We start from the raw sequence: 12,833 nt of genomic DNA on the forward strand, positions 1-12,833 counted from the left end.
AGTGCACAGTCATTTTGTCGCTGTGTGGGTAGAAAAACTGTTACTTTTCAGGAAATGGAGAAAAAAAAGGTGATGCAAAGTCATTATTATTTAGTCACAAGCTCTTATTAACCCATTAAGACCTGAGGTTCCGATTCTACAAAATATTTAGATTTTTTTTTTTTAGGCCTTTTCAGGTCTTAATGGGTTAAATGTGGTACCGTAAAAGACATCCTCTTTGACATAATAGCTTTTCCTTTTCCTTGCAGTGGCTGATTATTCTGAACAGAAAACAGGCCTGTGGCCAAGATGGACTTTCTTTCCCGTCCCGTTTTATAACGCAGTGGCACTATGTCTCTGGACGTGAGGAAACGGATACCTCAAGTGAACCTCTTAGGCCCATTGGAAGTCACTCAGGCACATGACAGATCCTGTAGAGAACATTATGCGGGGCTGAAAACATAAACAGGTCTAGGTCTAGTGTCAGCAAAATACACAACAAACACACCGAGGCGCAACAAGCTCTTGCTTGCCCTTGGACACGGCTACTTGTTCGCTTTTTGACTAAAGAATATTTTTTTAACCTATTTTCCATTCTCAAGATGAACTTAGCTCACTCTGGGTTAGTAATGGAGTTTAGGGGAGGTCTGTTTTTTGAGAAATGAGCTTGTCTTTGTGGCTTTTGTGTCGACATTATGGGACCTTGTGTGGCGCTCTGTTGACAGCTTCACAGGCTACGCTACGTCCCATTAGCTTTGCCTTTTTTGGGTGGATAATGGAGGACCAAGGGAGTCAAGACGTGGACGACTGATTAATGACCTTGCAGTGAGACTAGCGGGCAAGGGCTTGTCTCTACCTGTCATCCTCCACCTTAATGAGCGTTAGGTGGAAGCTGAGTGCTGTGGAGGGTGTGTAGAATGCTGTTGTGAAAACCCAGACATGGACCTCTTCCAGTTCCAGTGGGTTTGGAGGGTAGCAATTCTACTCCTGGGTATTGAAATTGGATTACACTGTGGTAATGGGTTTTGAATTACGGGGGACTGATAACAAATCATTATAATGTAGTGAAGTAGGCACAGAGGGAGTGCGTGGCCTATTAACAAGAAACATAATCGGCAGGAAGAGCAGATATTTGCTTCTATAGGGCAACCTGTCATTGTGTCATTAGAGCAAAAATATACACCCATCGTAACTTCAAACTCCATTTTAACCATGTTAGACTGATTGAATACATACGTACGTTTGATTGATTGATTGATTGAAATTTGTATTAGGCAAAAGAATGTAAAACAACACAGTTACATTTACAATACTTTTGTCTAAAAGGTCCGACCAAAAAAGTCCTTGCAGACTTGTTTCCGTTGGGGTCCTTGAATAAATTTCATAGACATATATAGTACCAACCAAACAGTTCAAATATCAACATAAAAATACAGAGAAAAAATACCACTATGTACAAAAGAAGCATGAAAAAATAATAATATATATATATATACAAGAAAAAGGGGAGGGGGGTCGTCTGTCTACCGGGAAACTGGTACTACCTCCTCTTATGGCCTCCAGAAAGAAGATTTTTTTAGGGCTGTTTTAAAGAGCCCAGCGAACTGCATTTTTTGAGGGATGGGGTTAGACTATTCCATACCTTGGTGGCCGTGCTGTAGAAGGAGAATTTGCCCATGTTTCTTTTATGGGTGGGTGGTACCAGATCGTTGTTTACGCTCCCTCTAGTTTCGTGACTGTGGGTGTCACTAACTTTTTGGAGGTATGTGTGTGTGTGTGTGTGTGTGTGTGTGTGCGCGCGCATCTGTGGACAGCTAATCTCTGGCACCATTGGCTTGATTACAACAAAACTTTGAACATACACTCCCTGGATGCCAGAGCAGAACCTCTGCCCCAAATGTTTCACATGGGCCTGTCATAGTGTCAAAATCTTAATATAATGTAGATATAGAGGCTATGCGCGTGACATCATCGTACCCGGAAGTTATGCGGGAACGCCTACTGAGTGGCAAAAAAATACTTTCTGGCCTTGACAGCCCATACATCCAAACCGAAAAGTCCTATCTGATTGTATCAAACAACGTTAAACTCACCAACATTGCAGCTGTTCTGAAAGCTTGAATTATCCTCTTTCTATCTGCAAAGTTTAATAAAAATCCACCATAGACATGTTATGAGCTACTTTCTGTCAGTAAATTCTGTGCAGGTGATTCTTTTTCTAAGTGTCAGAGTTTGGAAGCGCTCGTTTTCAATAACGCAACGTCCTGCTGCCTCCTGCATTATGTGACATTTAGAAACGGGTAATCTCTCAAGAACAGATTCTGCTCTCCGCTTGAATCTGTCGGGGGGGTTCGTCATAACGTGTACGCACTGGCCTACAAGTGGGCGTGCCTTCAGATCAGGAAGCAGTCCGCGCTTTACCCAATCAAATGTAGTGGGTGGGATTTACTGTCTGTTCTCGCTTCCCACTGAAAACAAACCGAAACTCATTTAACAATAGCGACCTCGGAGCAGACAAAACCACGGAAAGATATTCACATATTAACTTGCTCTTTCATCATAGAAACAAGTGGGCTTATAACCAAAACGATCCATGTTCTCTGGGAGAAGTGGTGTTAGTGTTCCGTGTAGAAATATTGTTTGTAGGAATGAAAACATAAGCGCACCACCGGAAGTGGAGCGCTGTGAGGGCAGACCAAAAACCCCGGTTTCCTTGCGCACAGGTGCTCCATTTAGCTCCCCCCAGAGCCAAGTGAAAGAGTAGGTTTTTCCTTTTTATTTGGCGATGGGTTCCCAGATTGGGAAACAGGTGGTACGCAGGATCGTTGAGTGATTTCCAACGAGCGCTTCCAAACTCCAACGCTCCATGCTGCTCAATGTTTTGCCACTCAGTCTAGATGAGGGGGGCGTGTCCCAGTGGAAAAGTGACGCATGTGCATACTCTCTATTGTTTTAAATGTAGGAAAGTGGATATTTACTCCCGCGACCCATAAAAATTGTTCCGTGAGCCAAACATGGGTCCCGAGTCCCGACCCACTGTTTGGGAAAGAGTGCTGTGTGAAGGGTAACTTTATGAGCTTGTTGACCAGATGTTTTGTCTAGCAGGCATTCAGAGATGTCGTGCCTGCTATTCAAATGAGATGTGTGTCTCCTGGACCTGGGGTCCCTAATCATGCATCTGCACTAACAGCCTGTAATCATTTAGAAGTTGTTGTGAAGAGATTTAACATTACTTCTTACTTGCAGCATTGTACTCCCTGCATTCTTTTTGTACCAGTGGCAACCCCTGAATGTCACTACTGCGTTATGGTGTTGTTTTCCAGTGCGAGGGTACTTCTAACTGCACTACTTTAAGTTTGTTTTGCTTTGGGCCGCCGCAGTCTAGACTCTACTGGGCGAGCATTAAGTTTGAATGGAGAGAAAGCGGAAGTTGCCCCAGGAGAGAGCTGGCTTGTTTTGAAACGACAGCTTTGTTATTATAATTCCACCACATACCACCACAATGGAGCTTTAAATACATCCTTGATTGAATCAGCGTTCCAAGTCGTATCACATTGACCGCAGGTGATTTACTCATTATCGGTCATAACCATAACGAATCCAATCTTCTGAAGAGCTAATCAAATTATTTATCTTCTCAGTTATTGCTATGCTGTTTTGTATTGGTCTATTAATGGGTTATCTCTCTTTCTCTCTCTCTCTCTCTCGCTCTCTGTCTCTTAATCTACAGCTTTGGTGGTGAGGTTACTAACAAGACGCTTCATCTGGGAATATGATCCAACACTCGGTAAGACAGACCCTGCCTCTGACTACTCGCATACAGCACTTCTATAGTAATGAGGTTGAAGCAGAACTAGATATCCAAAAAGCTAACGTATTTCAGCACCGGAACCCAATTTGGTTCCACAGCACTTTTTTCATCCCTTATCACGGCATCATATTTGAGTGGTGATTTGGTGCTGACACAAATGTGAACAACTTAAAGTTGATATCGCTCTTATTATCATTCAACAACAGGATAGATTACCGTCATTCACCATATCATATCATACGGTTTCATTTCCTGTCTGGGACTGGCAGATAAGACCTTTTGTCGACTGCTAAATCACCGCCTAGTCAGTGATTTAAAGTGGAGGATAAAGGATATAAAGCAGCCTCTGCCCTCACACAGGAATCATTCACACCAGAAATCTTAAGTATTACGTTTCCTGGCATACACTACTGTATGCCTGGGTCTCTGGAGGTGGAATTTACTGTAGGACTAATATGGAAATACATCGGTGCAACTTGACTCCAAAGGGTTTAAGCACAAAGAGAGCGGGTCATTTTGGGGGTACCGGTTTGACATTTAAACCAGTGGTTTTCAACCTTTTTTCATGCCAGGAACCCCCTAAATTGATATACATTTGACCGCGGCCCCCCCATCTGAAAATGTTGTGCCAGGGACCCCCCCCCAGAAGCAAAGATTTGAGTTCAAAATGTTCGCTTTAAAAAATATATATATATTCAAGGCTATGCACACATTTTCAAGATTTTTCTAAAATAGCAGATCTACAAGCTCATAGCGCGGCACTCGGTGCCGCGCTATGAGCTTGTATATCTGCTATTTTTGGATCGCCAAAGCTAAGTGGTTAAAATGATTGTGACGCTATGTTAACACATTTTGCCGGTTTGACATTTAAACCAGTGGTTTTCAACCTTTTTTCATGCCAGGAACCCCCTAAATTGATATACATTTGACCGCGGCCCCCCCATCTGAAAATGTTGTGCCAGGGACCCCCCCCCAGAAGCAAAGATTTGAGTTCAAAATGTTCGCTTTAAAAAATATATATATATTCAAGGCTATGCACACATTTTCAAGATTTTTCTAAAATAGCAGATCTACAAGCTCATAGCGCGGCACTCGGTGCCGCGCTATGAGCTTGTATATCTGCTATTTTTGGATCGCCAAAGCTAAGTGGTTAAAATGATTGTGACGCTATGTTAACACATTTTGCTGGGGACCCCCTGGTACCCCCCCCCCCCCTTCCAAAGACCACTGGTGGGGAACCGCTGATTTAAACAACAGAGAGAACAGCAAGGATGAAATCGAAATTCTTTCTTCAGAGTTCATGGTATCGTTCTGTTAATACGAAGAGATTAATGTTTTATTTATAATAGACTTATAAAACAAATTGCATCCTTGACCACATTACAGTAGCTTCTATTTTAATTCCGATGGTCAAGTTTTTTCTGTGTATTGTGTGTGTGTTTTGAAGTCACTCACCTCACTTTGGTCTTAAATCAGAACACTAATGTCTAGTCTCTGTACAGTTACTGCCTTATCCACCTCAGCATTTGACAGGGTTGACTGCATGAGCGAATAAGAGCTCTGTCTCTATAGCTATAACAATGCCACACACATCAGGGCTATTGAAAAGCTTGATCCAATACATTCATTCCAGCAGGAAGTTATATAATATGGACAATCTAATATTGTCTATAACCCTGTCCTGTTTGTGCTACGTTAGTCCACCCCCTACAGGGAGGCTTTGATCATGTGCAGTGTACCAGTTTATACCGTCAAGAAAGCGGATGACTTAACTTTGAAGATCAAGCCCTGTGAAGAAAATAAAGCTTTTTGTTCGTCTGACCAAATCTCCTTCTATGACTGGCCTGAGTCTCTGTAACCAGGGCTTGACCAGACTCGATCTAAACGCATGTGTGCAAAGCTTCTTTGCAGTGTTGATTTCGTCGACTAAAACTATGAAATTTTTTTTTCACCGACTACCTTTTTTCACTGAAAACTAAATAAAAACTAAATAAAAACTAGATAAAAATTAAATAAAAACTAAATAAAAACTAAATAAAAACTAAATAAAAACTAAATAAAAACTAAGCTACGATGACTAAAACTAAGACTAAATATATTGACAATTTCATCAACAAATAAAAACTAGACTAAAATGTTAGTGAGGGACGAGTGGAGAAGAGATCCAGTAGAACTAAAAGACAAGTCGTTTTATGTTTGGTTGGGCTCGGGTGTTGCGCTCTGAAAATAGCCGATCTACAAGCTCACAACGCGTCGCAGCGTGACACGTTGTGAGCTTGTAGATCGGCTATTTTCAGCGTGCAACCAAGTGTAAAATCAGCCATTACGACGCCATCAAGGCACCGCCAAAAAAAACATTTTAGTCGACTAAATCATCTGCAGATTTAGTCGACTAAAAGTCGACTAAAACTAAAACATTTCAGACGACTAAAATATGACTAAAAATAAATGGAATTTGATTCAAAAGACTATGACTAAAATTGAATCTTTATTAGTGCTACTTTGGCACTAATGAGGAAAGTTGGTTGTGTTTTAGAAAATGTATTTTGTGGGCATCCGAGTGGTGCAGGGGTAAAGTTCCTGCCCATCACCATGGAGACTATAGGGTTCGATTCCTCCGCAGTGCCTCCAGCTTGGCAGGGTCCTCCAAGGAACACAAATAGACCAATTATTTGTTTACCAACATTGAGACTAGAGACTAGTGTTGGCTAGTGAGGCTAGTGAGGCGCGTCCTAGTCGAGACATGACAGAATGGGGTTCATTTGGTGCCGGCCTGCGCGAGCATACTGGTTCCTATCAGTTTGACGTCATCTGTTAAGGGGTCTATAGCTGGCAGGGGGGAGGGGGTTCTCTGTCGCTGCACTAGCGCCTCCTACAGGTTGTTTGGGGCACCTGTTTAGCAGGGAGCATAACTGTGAAGGATAAGCGTGTTCCTCTGCACACCTTCCCAGTGAAACTCTGCACTGTCAGTTGAAAGAAGTGGATGATGGCGACTCCATGTGTATCGAAGGAGACCTAGTAGTGGTCTACAGTGTAGACCAGTGGTTTTCAACCCTTTTCAAATCAAGGTCCATTATATATTCGGCATTTGAGCCACGGACCACCTTTTGACCAAGATTTAGACTCTCAGACCCAAAAATTCGAATATTTTGTTATCGTTGGATACGATTTTGTACACACTTCCATGCTGTATTGATGTTGGTACGATTAGGAGAGATAACAGGCAAACGTTGACTTCTAGACTTCTTGTAAATTAAGTAGTAATGCAGATGTTTAACAATAATTTAACTCTTGAGTGTAAAATGAAACACTCTCAAGAGTTAAAGATCTATAAGGGTCCATTTGGTTACCAACTCTCCATCATTTAGCTGGGGACCACCTGGAACCCCCTCAAGGACCACTGGTGGTCCCGGACGACTGGTTGAGAACCCCTGGTGTAGACAACACTCTCCCTAAAGCTGGCTCCAGACCAATCCAAATCGGCCCGACTTTGGGCCGATTTGGCTTCGGGAAGCGTCGGCCAGTCGGTTAGGGGTCCGTCGGCCAGTCGGTTAGGGGTCCGTCGGGACCTTTTCGGCCGACCCAGAGCCGACCGAACATGTTCAGCTTTTTAGCCGACTGGCAGAGCAGTGGCAGTGACAACAAAGGGCTGTCGGTGTTGCCAGATTATGTGAGAGAAACAAGCGACCATGTCTATGAAAACCTACATTCACTGTTTCTCGTTGTTGCTCCCAGAGAGAGAGAGAGAGATTGATTGATTTGACCTAGTTTTGCGCAGTTTTGGTGCGCAACACAACCCTTGTTTAAGTGAATTGCTTTCACCTGCTGCTGCTGTGTGGAGCGCAGTGGTGGAAAAAGTACTCAAATGTTTTACTTAAGTAAAAGTATCAATACTGCAATGTAGAAGTACTCCGTTACAAGTAAAAGTCCCGAATTAAAAATGTACTTGAGTGAAAGTACAAAAGTATTGGTATCAAAATGTACTTAAAGTACCAAAAGTAAAAGTACTCAAATGTTTGAAAATAGCAGATCTACAAGCTCACAACGCGTCGCTTCGCGACGCGTTGTGAGCTTGTAGATCGGCTATTTTCAAATAGCCTAGGTATAAAATAGAGCTAAAGTGGTTACTGTATGTTTTATAATGTAATAATTTATATCTGCAAAGTAACTAATAACTAAAGTTTTCAAATAATTGTAGTGGAGTAAAAGTAGAATATTTTCCTCAGAGATGTATGGAGTAGAAGTAAAAGTACTGAAAATTAGAAATACTCCAGTAAAGTAAAAAATCCTCAAAAGTGTACTTAAGTACAGTACTTGAGTAAATGTACTTAGTTACTTTACACCACTGGCGGAGTGTGCGCTACAGGGCATATCTCCAAGCCAGGGTGACCTACCCAGGCTCATGAAATTCATATGCAGGCATAGTAGCCAATTAGAATGAAATCCGCAAAAACGGACTCATATACTGATACAGAACCATATATTGGCTATTATATTATGGCTGTCGGGTGGAAATCTTGTATGTTCCTTTTTTATTATTATTTAAAAACAATTTAAAATCGTGAAAATAGCCAATCTACAAGCTGTAATTATTAATAATTAAGAAATACTATATTTTAAAGAGTGAAAAATCAACTAAAGTCATTATTAGTGCAAGTTCATTCACATTTCATTTGAATGAAAATAACTTGTGGGTAAAATACATTCTGTGAATCTAATGTGATTAATGTGACCCCTACTTCAGTCAGTGAAGTCCAGGGCTGAATGTGACATATTGAGACCTATATAACTAAATATTGGTCATTTGCCAACACATTATTTTGTGAAATAAATGGGTTATATTTCACAGATAGTTATACTATTCTTATAATATATTAAAATACAATGATCCTTAACCTTCAAGTTAAATGCATTATTTCCGTGGACTTAAAAATCATTTTTGGACTTAAAAATCATTATTATTTTTTTGGATGGCCTTCCTGCCCTGGCAGGAAGACCGGGCAGGGCCTTTGTGCCCTCCAAAAAATTACAACACCAAAGGCCAAGTGGCCTTGCCCCTAAAATGACGAAATTCCAGGCTTGAATGCAATAGATGTACTCTGAGTCTGTTACAAGTAAAAGTCCAGAATTCAACATTTACTTGAGTAAAAGTACTAAAGTATTGGTATAAAAATGTACTTAAAGTACCAAAAGTAAAAGTACAAAAATGTTTGAAAATAGCAGATCTACAAGCTCAGAACGCGTGCATCGCAACACGTTGTGAGCTTGTAGATCTGCTATTTTCAAATAGCTTATAGGTATAAAATAGGGCTAAAGTGGTTAATGTATGTTTCATAATGATTTATATCTGCAAAGTAACTAGTAACTAAACATTTCAAATAATTGTTGTGGAGTACAAGTATAGACAATTGGAAATACTCCAGTAAAGTAAAAGTACCTCAAAATTGTACTTAAGTACAGTACTTGAGTAAATGTACTAGTTACTTACACCACTGCACGTCAGTGAAGAAAAAACGCTGGGAACATCCCTAAGTGGCTTTGCAGGGAAACAAGCCCAAAGTCGCTTATAATAAGCAGACCTGGCAACGCTGGCACGCTAAAAGTCAAATTAGCACATGAATGGCCAGTCGGCTGACTGACTTAAATGGTAACTTTTGCCAACCGAATACCAGTCTGTTGCAGTCTGGAGTAGTCTGCAATAGTCTGGACGAGTCTGTTTGGTGCGGAGTTGCCTTAACACCAAACAGTAGGGGTTGGCAGTGACAGGGACTTTTAAAAAACACGTAGGGAATTGGCAATGACTACATTGGGGTGAAAATGTATTTATTTATTGCTGATACAATTATCTATAGCTGCTGGTTGGTTTGTTGCTGGTTGGTTTTGTTGCTGCTACTGATGAGTGAAATAGGAGCGTATTATGCATACGGTTATCCTAATCATTTGTTCTAGTGTAGTGGATAGGTAACTCAAATACTTCACGTTTATGATTGTGCCTTTGAGAATACCTCATGAATAGGGCTATTTTATACACACACAATACACATTCACACACACATTATTGCATTATCCTTGACCTCAAACTAGAACCAGGAGGATGCTATTAGTTGTGCCTCAATAGGAAACATGTGCGCTATGTAAAGCCTGTTTATTTTTCCTACATAATTTACATTTGCGCTACAAAACAACAACAAGCCATAGGAATACACTTGAAACTGAAAAGGCGCAGTTGTTCAAACTCTTTCTCGAGTTCTGTGTTCCTAGAAAAAGCCATAATAAGCACTGGGACACATGGAGCTTCTTAAACAGTAAAATCCTGAGTGTTAATTTAACCCGGAAAACAGTAAATTAACACATTTAGCTGTGTGCCAGCTTTTATTAGGTGCATACACACTCCACAAATAAACCCTAAGTGGGGTTTCTCTTGTACAGTTTTTTGATGCTATGGATTATGATATAGTTGTAGTAGCCCTATTCATTTTCATAGGTGTAGATGAAGGGGGTAAGACCTTGGGTAATTGTTTTTATTCCTCCCTTCCAGCCTATAATAAACTGGCTCTGAATTAAGCAGGGATTCTTAAATGAAACATAGTCGTAGTCAATGGGCAAAACATGCCAGACCATCCTTTTAGAGCAGTAGGCCTTGAGGGCAGCCATTGACAAATAAGCCTCCATTTCCAGTTTAAAGACACATGGGTCGGCTATATGACACTTTCTCTTTCTTCCCCCTGGTGTGTAAACAGTAGTTTCCAAGCATTGAGGGATGAATTACTAGCTGCCAGGAAAATGACTGGTCTTGTTCTTGTGTAAGAGCCGTAGATAGGTTAGGACAGGAGGGTTAAATCATCTCACTGTCCACCCAAACACAGAGGTGGGGCTCTGGGGGGGGTGCAGGCAGCTGATGGAATGATGGCTCCTGAAATAGGCTCTCTCTTGGGCCTTTGGGTGTGAGGCGCTAATCCTCAGAGACCTGCTTCAAGCCTCCAGCTAAAAGACTATAAATCTACGCCGCTCTCTCTGCCTCAGGCTTCCCATGAACTGTCACAGATGGCAGGGGGATCGATTTATGTCCCAGAGAGGTGAGTTACTAACAACACGCAGAGCTAGGGGCCCTGGTAGGTCTTTTTAGAGGACCTTTTAGAGATGCTAGTTTCACAGAAACCACACTGCTTGTTGAGGAATGGCTGCAGAACCTGGCCATGAGTTTACATGCTGGTACAGCAGGCAAGGATAGATTCAGAAACTCTGCAAGATTTCAAACCGAAATCTTTCTTTACAAGGAGGCTTGAATTCAGGCAGCTTTTGTGCTCTCTGTGAGGTGTTTACACAGATGGGATTTTTTACAGAGGGCAATCTAGCTAAATACCCCCCTGTCCTGTCCAGGGTGAAAACAATAGGGGTCACGACCAGAGTTCACACCTGTGTTCCTGTGTCCAGGTGTAAGCAGCTCGTATCCTGCTGTTAAAACGGCTCAGAGGTTAAAGGTCAGGCCATTTCAACGTAGCAGGAATCACTTACGACCAGCTTGGTCAAACTCTTGGAATAACTGACATTTTAGAAACCAAAATACTGAAACAACAAAACTGTTCCAAAACAACAGCAAATATTTACATAATTGAGGTGTAGTTTTATTTCTAGCCGTGGTCACTATATAAAAACAAAAAATATATATATTTATAATAAATGTTTTTTTGGACTGTTGCAGAATCGACATATCGCCATCAAGCAAACATTGACGATGAGATTGTAAGCATGGAGATACTGGACACTGCAGGGCAGGTAAGCACAGCTGCATTCAAACATGTGTAAGCCTCAATCCCAGAGAATTGAAAAAATTACACAAACCAGTCGTGTTACACACTGTTTTTTAGTTTTTTTAACTGTTGTTTGTGTACTCACACAACGCACACAACACACACACACACAACGCAAATATTACGTGTCGATAAAGCGACCTTGTTATCTGAAACGAGGTCAATTTCTCACTGTGAATGAAGGCGTGTATGAATGAGGCATCAGCTTCACTCTATGAATAGTTTTGATGCGAAATACTCCCAGCAAGTTTCGTATCATTCATTGGTCACACAGAGACGTTTAGACTATTTCCCTGTGCTGACCCCTGTTTGTATTGTCAGCCGTAGCAGAGCTGGATGCTTCTCGTTTTGTGCTAAATTGGTAGCAGTGTATGAGCCATGAGGGAACACCTAGTGTTAAGGCCTGCAGCCTAAAGGCAACTCCGCACCAAACAGACTCGTCCAGACTATTGCAGACTACTCCAGACTGCAACAGACTGGTATTCGGTTGGCAAAAGTTGCCATTTAAGTCTGTCAGCCGACTGGCCATTCATGTGCTAATTTGACTTTTAGCCTGCCAGCGTTGCCAGGTCTGCTTATTATAAGCGACTTTGGGCTTGTTTCCCTGCAAAGCCACTTAGGGATGTTCCCAGCGTTTTTTCTTCACTGACGTGCAGTGGTGTAAAGTAACTAGTACATTTACTCAAGTACTGTACTTAAGTACAATTTTGAGGTACTTTTACTTTACTGGAGTATTTCCAATTGTCTATACTTGTACTCCACAACAATTATTTGAAATGTTTAGTTACTAGTTACTTTGCAGATATAAATCATTATGAAACATACATTAACCACTTTAGCCCTATTTTATACCTATAAGCTATTTGAAAATATCAGATCTACAAGCTCACAACGTGTTGCGATACACGCGTTCTGAGCTTGTAGATCTGCTATTTTGGTACTTTAAGTACATTTTTATACCAATACTTTAGTACTTTTACTCAAGTAAATGTTGAATTCCGGACTTTTACTTGTAACAGACTCAGAGTACATCTATTGCATTCAAGCCTGGAATTTCGTCATTTTAGGGGCAAGGCCACTTGGCCTTTGGTGTTGTAATTTTTTGGAGGGCACAAAGGCCCTGCCCGGCCTTCCTGCCAGGGCAGGAAGGCCATCCAAAAAAATAATAAAGATTTTTAAGTCCAAAAATGATTTTTAAGTCCACGGAAATAATGCATTTAACTTGAAGGTTA

The 12,833-nt window shown here is 41.2% G+C and overlaps 1 protein-coding gene across 1 annotated transcript in view; it reads left to right on the forward strand.

Annotated features, from left to right (window-relative positions):
- Positions 1 to 12,833, forward strand: part of LOC308079464 (ras-related and estrogen-regulated growth inhibitor) — a 40,970-nt gene that overhangs the window by 22,053 nt on the left and 6,084 nt on the right. Inside the window, exons 3-4 of the mRNA XM_080420981.1 lie at positions 3,710 to 3,766; positions 11,493 to 11,566. Coding sequence (XP_080277107.1) covers positions 3,710 to 3,766; positions 11,493 to 11,566 — 131 coding nt within the window. The remainder of the gene's footprint in view (positions 1 to 3,709; positions 3,767 to 11,492; positions 11,567 to 12,833) is intronic.

This window comes from Gymnoscopelus braueri (genome assembly GCF_963280865.1).
Source record: "Gymnoscopelus braueri genome assembly, chromosome: 23".
Classification (NCBI taxonomy): Eukaryota; Metazoa; Chordata; class Actinopteri; order Myctophiformes; family Myctophidae; genus Gymnoscopelus; species Gymnoscopelus braueri.